The 14826-nt window shown below is 52.4% G+C and overlaps 2 protein-coding genes and 2 non-coding genes across 4 annotated transcripts; all 4 read right to left on the reverse strand.

Annotated features, from left to right (window-relative positions):
* Positions 1 to 5745: 5745 nt before the first annotated feature.
* Positions 5746 to 8132, reverse strand: RPS11 (ribosomal protein S11). Its single transcript, XM_088140351.1, has 5 exons — positions 7976 to 8132; positions 7752 to 7883; positions 7570 to 7645; positions 7146 to 7275; positions 5746 to 5914 (listed from the first exon to the last, which is right to left on the reverse strand). The coding sequence occupies exons 1-5, from the start codon at positions 7988 to 7990 to the stop codon at positions 5791 to 5793; spliced, it is 477 nt and encodes a 158-aa protein (XP_087996477.1). The 5' UTR covers positions 7991 to 8132; the 3' UTR covers positions 5746 to 5790.
* LOC112543028 (small nucleolar RNA SNORD35) lies at positions 6765 to 6859 on the reverse strand. The gene has a single exon (XR_003086491.1). It is a non-coding gene; the product is annotated as a small nucleolar RNA SNORD35 (small nucleolar RNA).
* Positions 7356 to 7443, reverse strand: LOC103065453 (small nucleolar RNA SNORD35). The gene has a single exon (XR_003086492.2). It is a non-coding gene; the product is annotated as a small nucleolar RNA SNORD35 (transcript).
* Positions 8133 to 11194: 3062 nt separating the features above from the next.
* On the reverse strand, positions 11195 to 14797 carry LOC103051084 (olfactory receptor 52P1-like). Its single transcript, XM_088140350.1, has one exon. The coding sequence runs from the start codon at positions 13299 to 13301 to the stop codon at positions 12351 to 12353; it is 951 nt and encodes a 316-aa protein (XP_087996476.1). The 5' UTR covers positions 13302 to 14797; the 3' UTR covers positions 11195 to 12350.
* Between the last annotated feature and the right edge of the window lie 29 nt (positions 14798 to 14826).

Raw genomic sequence — 14826 nt, forward strand, 5'->3', positions numbered from 1 at the left:
TTTCTTTGGCAATCAAGACCCCTTCTGCAGATAAAAATGTAAAGTTTCCAGATATTTAAAGCCATGGGGGGTGGGGGGGCGGAACAATCCTCAAACCCCACCCCCCGAAATTTGGAGGCAACCGTGAAGGAAGGGCTGCGCTATAGAAAGCACTGATTTTCAAGGGGAAAACCTGACAACGGGGAGAACACCCGGCGGGCTCGGAACACGCAGCCCGGTGAAACCAGCGTCATTTTCTGAGTCTGAAGTACAGGTACGTCCGTCCACTCTGCGACCGCTCGGAGGTATGGCGGCGCTGGAGAAACGGCCCGAGCCCGGCCACGCCCCCGCGGCCACGCCCTCGCGACCCGGGCGCCGGACCCCCGGCAGGCGTTTGCCTCGGGCGCCTGGGCGCGTCACGCGAGCGACCTCGGGGTCCTTACGCGAGCGGCGCGCGCGGGCCGCCCGGCCCCCGCGGTCACGTGCGCGGCATCCGGGTCCCCCGCGCCTCGCGAGGGCCGGCAGAGGCTCTCGGAGGCGGCTTCGGCCCGGCGGTCCGCGCCCGTCGGGGCCCCTGCGCGGCGCCCGGCTGCTTCCCCCTGCCGCTGCTCGGGCGCGCTGACGGGGCTGCGCAAGTCCCGGCTTTTCTTTTTCCTCTTCTTTCCCCCAACGGCGGAATCCAGGGGGAAAAAGAGAGAGAGAAATTCGCACCCGCGGGGTTTCCTGGCGGCCTTGCTGAAAGCCCCCCCTCCCCGCTCGAAGCCCCCCCTCCTGAAAAGCAAAGCGAGAAAAGCGGCTCCAAACAGCCGCGCCGCGGGACGGGGAGAGGCGACCGGCCGCTTCCGCGGGAGGAGCGAGCGGGCGGCTCCGTGGTGCTGGCGGAGGGCCGGCCCGCCCGCCCGCCTGCCGTTCTTCCCCTTGCCTCGTCTCAGTCTGGTTCTCTTCCCTTCCCGACGCAACCACCTTTCCCCCAACTTCTTTCCTGCTGGGAGGGGGACCGCGGACTCCCTGGGGGCCTCCGCGCGGGCAGAAATGCCCGCGTGGTGCGGATGGCAGAGACCCCCCGGAGGGCCAAGTACTGCTGAGGCGATATTATTTGCTGTCTGTCTGTGCTCTAAACTCTGATCTTCAACTCTGCAAACTATTTTTATGACTTTTTATCCCTTCCTGTGAGCCCCGGCTTTTCCTCACGAACGGACTCTATGTAGAGCCCAACCTCCCCAGTTCACCCTCTCCAGTTGTCAGGACTAAGATTCGGTCTTGCACGCGCTGTCCGCTAACTAGGAAAAAAGTGACCATGAAGAGGAGTGAGGCAGGGAGCCACTTAAGAACAAAGACAGACTGTATAGACTAATAAAATAAAAGAATTAAAATGCGTTGCTCCTAGCAATGACCATTGGCATGAGTTTATCCAGGGAATGAAATTTTTAGCAGACAAGGAAAACACACTCTTACACTACTGCCTTCCCCCACCATAACACTGAGGATAAATCATTCTGAACCAGTTAAACTATAAAGTTTTTTTTCTTTTTTTCTTGTTTTGGCTGGTGATGTCTTCAAAGGGAAAGAGAAAGAGTCCCAGTTCAGCTGAAGGAGGAAGCAAGAAACAAAGAAAAACCATCAGTCTTGATATGAAGATGAAGATCATAACGTATGACAAGGGAAGACGGTGAATATTACAGCTCAAGAAGAAGGGCTGGCCCATTCCACTATCTCCACTATTTTGAAGGATAAAGAAAGGATCAGAGAGGTAATGAAAATATCACCAGGAACAAATGCAATTGTAACACAAAATCCCTTGATTTAGAGGTTGATGCTGAGGATGTGACAAATTTGATAGCCTACACTGAGGGAGAGCTTTCAAACAAAGATTTAGTAGAACCACAAGAACAATTGGAAGGACCAGGGGTTGTGGAAGAAGAAGAAGATGATTTTGAAGGAGGAGGAGAAAATGAGAAGTACAGCCCCAAAAGTTCACTGCAAAGGGATTGGCTGATGTCGTCTCAGGTCAGGCGTTATCAAAGCTTTATCAAAATAAGAAAGGATGGGTGCAAATGCAGAACGTTTTCTAAAGGTACATAGGGTTGCATGAAATCCTAAATTGTCATTATGAAATACATGAAGAAGAAGAAAAAAAACTCTGCAAACCACACTTAGTGGGTTCTTTAAGGAAGTTAATCCTTCCTGGAGTCTACTTCCCTCCCCATCGCCCTCCCCATCCACAGGAGTAGAAGGCCCAGATGATCCTCACCCATCAGCCAGTTATGCCAGCGTATCCAGTGTTTCCCAAGACATGGAAGAAGATTAATCTTATCCTGTATTGATGTTTACAAGTACTGCAATTGTAAAATGTGACTTTGCAGTCTTTTTTATTTTTTGTACTGTTAACACAATGTTGTTATGCCTAATAATACTTACATTAAGTATTGTTATTATGTTATCTATGTTATTAAAGTACAGTGGTACCTCTAGTTACGAACTTAATCCGTTCCGTGACTCTGATTGCAACTCGAGTTGGTCTCAAGTCGAGGTAAAGTTTCCCATAAGGTTCAGTGTAAATCCGTTTAATCCATTCCACCCTCTGAATTCGGTCGCACCACAAGGCAAATTTCCCCATAAGGTTCAATGTAAATACGGCTAATCCGCCCTCCGAATTTGGGCGCACCCCGAGGTAAATTTCCCCCATAAGGTTCAATGTAAATACGGCTAAACAGTTCTGAAACATATGCATTTTATTTTTAAACCTCAAAAACCTTCCAAACGGCACAAAACACACCACAAGCCTCACCGAACGTCTCCTTGCTACCATGATCTCGCCCACAGGAAGCCGCAACCGCGTGGCAGCAGGGAAAATGGCCGCGGGTCCGGTTCGTAAGTAGAGGCAGAGTTCGTAAGGAGAGGTAAATTTTTAGGGTCGGAGCTGGTCGTATCTCAAAAAATTCGTAAGTAGGGGCGTTCGTAAGTAGAGGTACCACTGTATTTATTATATATTATGTTATTAAGGTATTATGTATTTATGTTATTAAAGATGTTTTAAAATGTTAAAAATTTGTTCAATTCATTGAAGGATAACAGAAATTGATTACTGTAGAATTAAATATGTTTTAAGGGGGGAAAGTGTTCTGAACTGTTCAGATCAGCCCTTCCCATCCTGGTGCCTCCCAGAGAAGTCTTCAGGTTCTAGAATTTCCAGCCAATGTGGATCTTACCACTGTACTGAAATTCTAGTCCCAATGTAGCTGAGGGCCATCTGGTCAGGAGAAGCTGGTTTATTGTTTTGATTTACGGTACTGCATATAATCCTATATGCAAGGGCATCTCCCTGGAGTTGTTGGGGGGGGGTCAGATATTGTACATCAAGATGATAGTTGTTACCATGAGATTGAAGTCCCACCTTTTTAAAAGTGCATTGAGATACAGTACTGTACAGTTCTGTAAACCTGACTGGGTTTGCATGCTGCACTAAGCCATCACAGTTGTATTGTAGTCTAATTGTACACTGCTCAGAGTTGGTTTTGAAATGGGGAGGCCTTATAAATCAAAATTATAAGCAGATATAATTAAAAATACAATAGAAAGGCAGAATCAACAGCTTCCAACTAGCTATGCTAGAAAACTAGAAAAATACATTTTTAGGATCCATCTGAAGGCTGAGATATCTAGGGGCCGTGAGGAGATCCATTAGAAAAGAGCTCTGGATCTGTGCAACCAGTGTTTCTCAACCTTAACAACTTTAAGATGTGTGGACTTCAAGGTTGGGAAACACTGTTCAACCAGCAGCCAGAAGTCCTCTCTTAAACCCAGCATCCACACTCTTATGTTTGGAATGATGTTCCCACAATGAATTATGTTGCCTGCAATGTATTAAGGTACTAACCATGAAAGATGCTGTGTGGCTTTTGCAGGGAGAGCAGCTGTGACTAGCTATAGTAAATATTTAGTAATATGAATTTACTACATACTTGAGTTTAGGATCTTATGAACTCGTACTATATCAACATTGTATGAAATGTAAGTTGGGTGTGGTCACGTGATGCCTCACTTAACAACTGTATCACTTAACAATGGACTTTCCGATCCCTGTGGTTATGACCCAAAGGCTACCTGTACTGTCTTTGTAGTCCTGCTCCTTTTCCTCCGTTACACCCTAATGGCCTCACTGACCTCGCTAGGCACATGATGCGTTATACCCGTTGAAATGCCTGGCTGCTATACCTAATCACCTGTATGTTCTAATTTGCTGCAACTGTAATCTCACCCCCCTTTAGGCTCATTTTGCCTCCAGCACTATCATAAATGAATCTGCTTGAATGTGCCCTGGTCTCTGGTTCAAACATACCTGGGAGGATTCTCTTACATTAATAGATGAAAAGTATCGCACAAGCCCTAAAATAGTCAGATTACAGGAAAGAATAAAGACAACCCTCCACCCCCCTTTCATGGATATGTGCAATGTGCCCCTACCCCTCCACATCCCCCAAATGTGAAGTATTCAACAGCCCCCCATCCCATCTTAACGTGGTGGCTGGTTCACACAATGCGTTAAACCTGAGAATCCCCACTCCCATTTAGTCTGCCACACTTCTTACACAGCCTGCTGAGAACGCCTGGCTTCTTGGCCAAGAGGGTGGGCCCCCTCCTCCAATATGAACCCCCAACAGGGGTGGCAGATTTGGGCAGGACAGAGGGCCTGGAGGGGAGGGAAGCAGCCGGGCCGAGGAAACAGTATTGGTTTAGCCAGGGAAGCGGCCAGGATGGGAATCTCTTGGGAGAGGCAGGAGCAGAGGAATTATTTTTCCTGATGGAGAAGAGTCAAGACTATAGGAAGACAAAGGCAGGGAGGAACCCACCATCCCAGGAAGACACGATGGCGCCAGCAATGCTTCTTGGACGAGGAAATCCTGCTGCACACGGTCCTGAGAGTTATTAGAGCTACTTGAAGGTATCAATAAGCTGCAGCATCCCTGTGTGTTTTTCTGCACCTTTTTCTCCCTGGAAGTGGAGAAGAGCAAACCCCCAAGCTTGGCGCTTTGTGCCCTGACCCTGGAGAACAGGATGGTGGAGGGAAGAGTTACACGGAGCTCCTCCAGGCCAGCCCAGTTCCCCACCACCTGGGAAGGGGACCCTGGGATCCCCCGGGGAGGAGGGAAGAGGTGCTACAAGCTGGAAGGGGCAGATCCACAAAGCCACTTGGAAGTATAACCCTTTCAAGCTGCACACAAATCTGGGCTGAAAAACAGGCAGCCTACACAACGGAGGTAGCAATTTAAATGTCCCCTTTGGGCCTGGGCCAGACTCGCAAACTCAGTTAACCCATCAGTAAAATGGCACCATGTCCCACTCAGTCCTAAGGGAGCTCATGTCTTTTAGAAAGGGCTGGAGGTGGTCAGGGGAAGAGAGCAACGACTGGCAAATTCCCCTGCCATGCTTCCACGGGTCTGGGCAATCCCAGGCTTGTTCAACCCTCCTCAGAAAAGGTCTTGGCCCATTTACTTAAAAACCGAAGACTTCCTCACAGAAAAGCCCTCCAGCTCGGCCGGCAGCTGACCTTGCTGTGAATCCTTTCATTAGCACTTCCATTCCCTTCTTCCCAAGGCCCACATCATCTCCCTTGCACAGAAAACGTGAGAAGGTGCAGGGCCCCCACTGCTTCTTCCCCCTGGAGCCATGGAATCAGGTCTGCAAAGAGGTGTTTTTGCACCCATTTGCTTGCTCTTTCAAATGTTGAGGAATGTTCCTGCCTTTAACCAAAAGACAGCACTCAAATCACACCAACTTGTTTATTGATACAAATAAAACTACAAATAGCCTTTAAAACTTCTGGAACTGTTTCTTGGTGCCAGCAGCCTTGGTCACCTTGAGGACATTGAACCGGACGGTCTTGCTGAGTGGGCGACACTCTCCCACCGTCACAATATCCCCAATCTGCACATCCCTGGGGGGGAGGAAGAGGAAAGAGCTTTAGACTGGCTAGACAAGAAATCAAGGCACGCTCGGAAGCAGCATCCATGAATGCAGGAGCAGCAGGTGAGGCTTAAGCTGCCCAATTTGAAGGTAGCTGCCTGCAAGTCAAATGCAGTTTGTGGCAAAAGAGAAGGGAAGCTGGGGAGGAATCATGCAACATTAGCCACATTCTTCTCCAAAGGCCAATTTACACATAAAACATTGAGTAATGTTTGAGTAGGGGACGCGGTGGCGCAGCGGCTTAATGACGCTGAAAGTTGCCGGCCAGAAATGGTCGACGCTTCGGCGGTTCGAGTCCAGCCTTCGCGTTAAACAGGGTGAGCTCCTGTTTCCTCCCCAGTTCCTGTCAACCCAACAGTTCGAAAACTTACGTGAGTAGATAAATGGGGAGTCTCACTCTGGTGGGAGGAAAAATGCTGGCAGCGGCTTGCAAAAAAGGAGTTGGAAGCAGTTGCCGGTAAGCGCGAAAAACCGCACGCGCCCGAAAAGGGCGCGAAGCAACGGAAACCCCACCTCCTGCGCTTGCCAGCTGGGCTCTGCCCTAGGAAGGAGGCTCTGGCAAACCACTTCCGAAAACAGTTGCCTTGAAAACTGCAAGGACTCGTCCAAGCAGTCACTGCAGGGTCAGCAATGACTGAGCGCAGACGAAAAAAAAAGTTTGAGTAAAACAGTATTGAGCTGAAAGGCAGATGTGCAACTCCAGGGCCTGAACAGGGGCACCAAAGCATGGTGGGCACGCAGGGCCAATCCCACTGTGGCTTGGGGAAGGTCTGCCAAGTTGCCAGTCACTTTGTGGCCATGACAAGCCAAAGCAGAGCAAGCTCTTTGGTTCAGTGAGTGCCAGATTGGCGCCTTCAGCAGCCCCCCATTCACCTGAGGGCTCTGCAGACCATCGTGAGTTCATACATCATTACCAACAGGCTTGCTTTAGGCCAAGCAGGCTCAGGGATAAAACTGCAGGCAGCCATTGCCCCACCTTTCAAGGCAGGAGGCAGGGGGGATCACAGCATAACCCTTCGGTCTTTCTGCGGGCACGACCAAGAGGTGTGTGCTACCTCTGCCGCCTGACGCAGGAGGAGCCGCCCTGGGCCCTTATGCGATGCGCAACGGAGAAAAGAACTTTGCGAGGACCCCACGAGGCTCACTGGCCCCCGTTGCGAGCCCTCAGCGCTCTGGGGGAGCCTCTCCCAGCGCTTCCTCACCTGAAGCAGGGAGACAAGTGCACCGACATGTTCTTGTGTCGCTTCTCGAAGCGGTTGTACTTGCGGATGTAATGCAGGTAGTCCCGGCGGATGACGATGGTGCGCTGCATCTTCATCTTGGTGACCACCCCTGGGGAGGGAGGGAAGGCGGGTGAAGGCCTCCCGAGGCGCCCCACCACCCCCAGGGCGAGACAGGAAGGACCCGAGGCCGGCGAGGCATCAGTTTGGCCAAAGGGCAGCGTCGACAGCGCCCCTTCGCGGGGCTCCGCAGACCATCGTGAGAAAAGCATCCCTTGCCTCGGCGGCCTCGGGGGAGCCGAAGCGCGGCCTGGTGCCCCCCCCGGAGCACCCGGGAGGGCGCTAGCGAGCAAGAAGGGGGAAAGAGGCCGGGATCCGGGGGCGCCCTCCCTCCCTCCCCGCCTACCGGAGAGGATGCGGCCCCGGATGGAGACGTTGCCGGTGAAGGGGCACTTCTTGTCGATGTAGGTGCCCTCGATGGCCTGAGAGAGAGAGGGGGGGGAGAGAGAAAAAGAGAGAGGGAGGTGGGGGCGTGACCCCCGCGGCCGCGGCCCAGCGCCCCACCCGCCTCCCCGCGCCCGCGGGCACCTCCTTGGGGGTCTTGAAGCCGAGGCCGATGTTCTTGTAGTAGCGGGGCAGCTTCTCCTTGCCGGTGTCGCCCAGCAGCACCCGCTTCTTGTTCTGGAAGATGGTGGGCTGCTTCTGGTAGGCCCGCTCCGTCTGCAGGGGCACAACAGGCTGGTCAGCGGGACGCCGCAGGGACCCCCGCGGCCCACGGCCCCCCGCCCCGGCCCCGGCCCGCCGGCGCCCACCTGCGTGTCCGCCATCTTGGCCGCGCGAGGCGAAAAGGGACTGCGCGCGGCACGCCGGGAAGTTTATCCTCGCGGGGGGAAGTGACGCCCCTCTCCCCGCCTCTTCCGCCTGCCGCCCGGCCCTATTCCGCTGCCGTCGCCGCGGAGACGCGAGGGAGGGCCGCCTCCGGAGGGGCGGGCTCCAGCTGTCGGAATGCCCCGGCCAGCTTTGCCGCCGCGGCCGACGTGTGAGGAGGCGGCGGCGGCGGCAAAGGCCTGGCTGAGCGCGGCCCGCGCAGGCCCGGGGCGGGAAGGCGCGGCGGGAGAGCGGCGGCCTCGAGCGGCGGCGGGGCAGGCTGCTGGGGCCCCGGCAGCGAAGGCGCTTGTGGCGCGCCGCCCGGGATGGGCGGGTGGCCGGGTGGATGGGTAGGTGAGGCCGATCCCGCCGCAGGGGAAGGGCCGCGTGGGCTCGCGCAGGCCGCCTTCCGCCCGCAGTCGCACGGCCTGGCCGCCGCCGGGCGGGACCACCAGCCAGACGGGCGGACGTTCTTCCGCGCCGGTATCGCCGTAGGAGGAGGGCCGAAGGGGCGGCGTCAGGCCGGGGCTCTGCTCGGCGTCTCCAGGCGGAGCCGCTGCCAGCTGGGCGGCTTCAGCGGCTTGATTAAAGCGGGGGCGGCGGGGGGGCCGAGCCCGTAACGCCCGGCTCCCCGGCCAGTTAAGAGGGGAAGGGCGCCCGGCTCCCCCTCCGAGGTGGAAGTGCCGGGGCGGGTGAAGGTGAAACGGCGCCCGTGGGGAGGGCAGGGCAGGGCAGGGCAGGGGGCGGCTCTGCGGTGGACACGTCCGCGCCGGCGGCGACGATCCGGAACGGGACTTGGGGATCGCAGCGGGCAGCTCAGTGACCACGCAGGGCCGCTGTAGGAAAGCCCGGCGGGGCCCATCGGGACACCCTGAGAACAGCCCCCTCGATTTTGCGGGGCTGCGAGCCAGTCTGGGACCTCTCGAGGTCGCCGGGCCGGGGAAGGCCGGCCCGACGGTGCCAGGTTCGCTCTTGAGGTGGCCGCGCTTCTGCACTGGGGGGGCTGCTGTGCGCAGCCCGGGAGGGGCCTCGGTTGTTGCTTCCGTCTGCTGAAGTTGCAGCCCAGGCCAGCACCCTGACCCGGTGGACGTTCCCTTCCTCGCATCCATAATCTGTCTTCCTTTAATTTCAGTCCTTTATTTTATTTTATTTATTTTTATTTTTTATTTATTCAATAAATTTCTCACCCGCCCATCTCCCTCCAATGGGGGAACTCTGGGTGACTCACACTGAACATTAAAAACATAAATATATATAAATACATAAAACATCAGTTTAAAAGCATTTCTAAAAAAGGGGAAGGAGAGTCCAAGAAAATGAAAAATCTGAGGCTGAGGACAGAAGGCCTCTATGGGGCTAGCCATCCCCACGCTTGAGGTATTCCCTCCCCACCCCACCCCAGGTGGCAGAGCCAGGTCTTCGAAGCCCTCTGGAAGGCCAGGAGTGAGGGGGCCAATCGCACCTCCGGGGGCAGGATGTTCCAAAGGGTGGGGATGAGCTACCGCAGAGAAGGCCCACCCTCCGGACCCCGCCAGTCGAAGTTCTTTCACCGAGGGGGTCCGAAGCCTGCCCTCTCTGTGTGATCGGGTGGGAGGGGTTGAAGTCATAGGGGAGAGGCGGTCCCTCAGGTAACCTGGTCCCATGCCATGTAGGGCTTTAAAGGTGATAACCAACACCTTGAATTGGACCCAGAAGCAGACTGGCACCCAATGCAGCTCGCGGAGCAGAGGTGTTACATGGACCCGCCTTGGGGCTCCAAAAATAACCCGCGTGGCCGCATTCTGGACCAGCTGTAGCCTCCGGATACTCTTCAAGGATAGCTTTTATTGCATGCCCTGCACTCTGGCATGAGAGAGTAGAGGTCGTGCCGCCTTCTGGGTGACAGCTTTCTGATATTTGAAGAGCACTATCCTCCTCCCCGTCCCCCCTCCATCATTTCTCACACCCAGCTCCTCATTTCTCTTCGTAGGACAGTATCCTTAGAGGTGCCTCCGTATTACTGCAGGATATTCAATTCCTGTTCGCTGCATTATTTATTTAGGCAGCATTTATGTTTCTTTCATCCTGAAATTGCTACCACTATAATTCTAGCAGTCCAAGCAGCACACAATTACTCGTTTTTAAAAAATTAATACATAAACTATGTCTTTAAAAGGAAGGAAGCAGTGCCAGCTTTTACTCTACAGAGAAATAGACTGTATAGAGAAAGTCATCAAGTGATGACTTCCTTGAACAAACGGCCAACCATCTAAGTGGGGCTGGGGGGTGTTTGCAGAGAGCAAAAGGGGATTGGTGAGCAGGCCGCCTCTCTGCCCTTGCCCTGGCGCCAGAAGGGTGGCTCTAGGAGCCCTTCCGGCACCTCTGCAGTCTTGGAAGAGCCTTTGCAGAGCAGAAATGCTGGCAGAGCATCGCAGCTGGTCTTGGGGATGATGGGAGCTGCTGCTTGATACATGTGGAAAGCACCAAATTTGGGAGGGCTAGACTGACAGTCTGTTTGCCGCTCATACCTCTGGGGAGAGAAACTTTTGTTTGGGCTTCTTCAGTTTTCCTATCCAGTAAGCCTCCATCAATGGCTGCCCTTGAAGTTCAAATCTTCCAAAGGAGGCTTCCAGCATAGGCAGTTACAGTATAAATCAGGTTACAAGTTTTAAAACATAGAACAACATACATGGATTTTTAAATCCAAGTGCCAAAATATGATAGTTGTCACAAACAGCATTTAGCTCAGTAAGAATGGTAAAATAAAATGAATAATTATGAGTGGGTCTAATGCTATGCATCAAGCAACTTAAACAGTTCTTCATCTGGGAGAGCTGTTATTGGTGGGGTACAGATGTCACATGTACTGGTGTGTCAGGAATGACGATTTCAAGATAAAGCAGCTCCTGAACCAAACCCTCCTAGCTTGAACTTGACCAGGTAGCCCAGAGTCCAAAGCCAATGCCAGCATCTTCCTGCCCATGAGTCGGGCTAAAGTTGAGGATATGTGCCCAAGCTTTACCCCAATCTCTCCATGTGCCTATTTGTAACATTGAGCACCAAATTCTGCAGAGGGCTTGTAGATGCATTCATCTTAAACACAGACCCTTGCGGATTTTGGAGGTGCAGAACTGAAGACAGCAACTGGGTTGGGGGAGGGCAGGGGCAGGGGAGTTTTGCTTGTGTGCCCATATTACCCCTCTAATACACAAATAAGTTCCTAAACTGGGTCTTTCACTGAGAAATTACAGCATTAAACATGGACTCTAAGCTTCTATCTAGGGAATCCAGTTATACATGGAGTAATATTTAACCTAATTATGCTTGGGTGGATCCTTTTAGCCATCTCACAACTGCTTTTAAACATGGATCCAAGAATTTTATAGCAGCGGCCCTGGCATGTGATAATGACATGAGTTATGGGTTGACCCAAGTTGGAATTATTTGCATACTTTAAATGAGTGACTATGATGTAGAGGTTTTCTAAGCACCAGTTTCGGAGCCTGTTCTCTTAGAAGGAGTGGAACCTTAATAAAACTGCCTCCTAAGCCTAAGCAAGACAACCCGTCTAGCAAACTACCGTAGTTAATGGTGTCAATATCTACTAAGAAGTCCAGAAGAACAAGAATTTTGAACTTTGCTTCTCTTTTCCCAGTTTTCCTCAGGATAACCAAGACTATTTCTACCCCAGATTGAGCCTAAGACCAGATTGGAATTCATCTAAATATTTGAATGAATTTACATACTTATCCTAGTTTTTGCATACTCTAGAAAGAGATGGTTCTCTTAACCCTGTGGGAAGAAAGGGTAAGAGTTCTCCTTGAGGTGAAGCTGTTTGAACAACAAAGGAGGGAATGGTTCATTCATACACACTCATCCTCAGGCCACTGATGAGTTCTGTGGGCCTGGTAGTGACATAAGAGTCCAAAAGGGCCAGCCAGTCCAGACGGAAACACGCTGAGTCAGAAAGCCATAGGGAGTTCCCAAAACCAGCCATGAGGTGTGAGGCTCCTATTGCGTGTTTTGCCTACTGTAGGGACATCACTAAATTTATGGACAATCTCATGCATTTTCTGTTGACAGACATTAAGTTCTTCTAGAGTAGGGCACTTTTACATACAGTAAGGACTCTGCGCCACTTTGAAAGCAGCTTGAGACCTCTGTGATCCCACGGTGTTGGTGCTGAGCGCGAAGAGGCTTTTTACTACAGAACCTGCTGCAGCTCAGGACTGGGACGGTGGCTTTTCCTCCTTGTTCTCAGTGTTTCAGCTGACTGTAAACTGTTTTTGAGGGATCGGAGAGCGGAAGCAAGAATAGTGTAGAAAGTCCTTGTGAGATCCTTCATGGAAGGCCTTTCCTCCTAAGAACAATGGCAACCACTCTGTCACGGATCTCCTTGGTCTTCACTCCATAGACAATGGGATTCAGCATGGGAGGAAAGAGGAGGTAGAAGTTGGCCAGGAGAATGTGCACATGAGGCAACACGTGATGGCCAAACCTATGTGTCAGTATGGTGAAGAGAGCTGGTGTGTAGGACACCAGGATGACTACAACATGAGCGGCACAGGTGCTGAAGGCTTTGTAGCGGGCATCTCGTGATGGCAGAGCCAGGACTGCCCTTGTAATCATGCAGTAGGAAAAGGTGATAAACAGCAAATCAACCCCAACCACAAGGAGTGCTACAAGAAGCCCATAGACCACATTGGCCAGGATGCTTGAGCAAGCCAGTTTCACCACAGCCATATGTTCACAGTAGGTGTGAGCAATGATGTTGGTTTTGCAGTATGAAAGGCGTGCCACTAAGATGATGATTGGGGCAATGAAGATCATGCCTCTCAGGATCACCACAATGCCAATCTTGGTCAGCAGTGGGGTGGTTAAGATGGAATCATATCTCAGGGGGCTGCAGATAGCCACGTAACGATCAAAGGCCATGGCCACCAACACACTTGATTCCATGACAGAGAAGGAATGTATGAAGAACATCTGGGCCATGCAGGCCTTGGAACTGATTTCTCCAGCTTGGAACCAGACTATACAAAGCATCTTGGGCAGGGTGGAGGTGGACAGGACCAGGTCTATGGTGGCCAGCATGCAGAGGAGGATGTACATGGGCTTGTGGAGTCTCTGCTCTGTTATGATAACGTACAACATGGTGCTGTTTCCTAACAGTGTCACCATATACATTGATGAGAGTGGGATGGAGATCCAATAGTAAGAGGTTTCAAGACCAGGAATACCCAGCAGGATGAAGGAGAAGGGAGTGCCATAGCTCTCATTAAACACAAACATTGTTCCTTGGGGGCATTGTGCACACTGGATACACGGATACCTTCGTTATCTGCTGCAATGGAGGGAAAACCACAAAGCAGAAGGTGATGAACTTCCTGTTTGTTGCACTCTAAACAAAGGTCCACCTGCCATATCATGCTGGTCACCACTGAGGTGTGCCTTTGATTGATTAATCTCCACTGGGATCCTTTTCAGATGGACTTAACAGCAAACTCAACATGCCTTATGTTGGATCTCAAGGACATTTCAAAAGACTTTGTTAGCACAAACAAAATAAAACACAGTCTGGGAAGCTGCATCTTTGATTAGAGAATCAGAGGTTCACCTTCTTCCTAATGGTTTCTCTGCCCAATATTTTAAGCTGTCTTCCCCATCAGATGGTGCTTCTGGGATTCCAAAGGGGAAACACACCAGGACCTCAGTTCAGGAGGCTCTGCACAAAGTGGGGTTTTTTAGCCCCCTAGCAATGCAGAGATGCCCTATGCTCTTCCCCCATGGTGTGTGGAGAAGCGATAGGAGGCTGATGCTTGTGGGCCAAACCTCTGATATATGCCCGCTGCACTGCTTTGTATGCAAGCAATAACCCCAGTCTTTACACAGTCCTTATTTAAGGCCCGTGAAATAGCAACAGCAACTCCTCCATGAATTAAAAATCAGAAAGGAGCCCAGAGGGCCAACAGTGATGGGCTGTAGCTAACCCCCGTTTTTTCTCCTCAAAGGGGGTCCTGAAATTGCTTTGAAGCTTGCAATTTGATTTACTTACTTTTCTAGCACTTAGAGGTGTCAGTTCAAGACAAAAAAAGTAAGTTCGAAAGGCCAGCTGGGGGAGGCGGGGGGTGCGGTCGGGGGATGAAGACAACAGAGATTCCCGCCGGCTTCTCTCTTTCTCTGAACTAACAGCACTGAAGCCTGGCAGTCTGTTGCTCTGCACCAGTGAGATGCTGGCTGTGCCAGAGCCTGGGGGCCGGTGACTAGGCACCCCTGCCTTACTCACCGGTCCTGGCCGCGAGCCCTGCCACAAGCAACGGGAGGAAGAATTAGCCGCTCTTTCCCCTGGGCTCCTCCGGCAGGCTCCTCTCAGGGTTTGAGGGTGAGGAGCAGAGATCGGAGCGCATATCTGCGCTGCCTCCACCTGTGCTGGACTGTGCAGAGAGAGCGGCGGTGTTCTGCGTGCCTCCTGGGGGTTCCACCCTGGACCAATCGCTGAGCTGCTTTTTTCTCCCCCCCCCCCAGGCACAAGACTGCACAGGGAGGAGGGGTGGGCTTGTGTTCTCCTTGTGGTTGTGTGCCCCCTCCCTACATAATCTGGGGTGGGCAACCTGCAGCCCACGGCCTTCTGGGGCCTTCAGGGCTCTGTGTTGTGGCTCTTGCAGCCCCCTCTGACCACGAGAGCTGAAAGCTCACAGCAGAACCTCTGGCCACTGGGAAGTAGGGAGCACGTGGCAATGGTACTGTAAAGCTCCAATGAGTAGATCCCATTGAAAACAGAAAGACCCCCACTCCCACCCCAGCCAGCTAAAAGGTT

The sequence above is a fragment of the Python bivittatus genome, unplaced genomic scaffold (genome assembly GCF_059951505.1).
Source record: "Python bivittatus isolate LINGU-HERP-01145 unplaced genomic scaffold, Pbiv_v1 ctg000340_np1212, whole genome shotgun sequence".
In the NCBI taxonomy this organism is placed as follows: Eukaryota; Metazoa; Chordata; class Lepidosauria; order Squamata; family Pythonidae; genus Python; species Python bivittatus.

Bases quoted from the DNA above. Each gene is read 5' to 3' on its own strand.
- RPS11 (XM_088140351.1), bottom strand. The intron at 7,646-7,751 runs GTGCCCGCGGGC...TCTCTCTCTCAG, and splicing joins GCTTCAAGACCCCCAAGGAG to GCCATCGAGGGCACCTACAT. The intron at 5,915-7,145 runs GTGAGGAAGCGC...CCTCCCCCCCAG, and splicing joins CACTTGTCTCCCTGCTTCAG to GGATGTGCAGATTGGGGATA.
- LOC103051084 (XM_088140350.1), bottom strand. From the start codon at position 13,301: ATGTTTGTGTTTAATGAGAGCTATGGCACTCCCTTCTCCTTCATCCTG.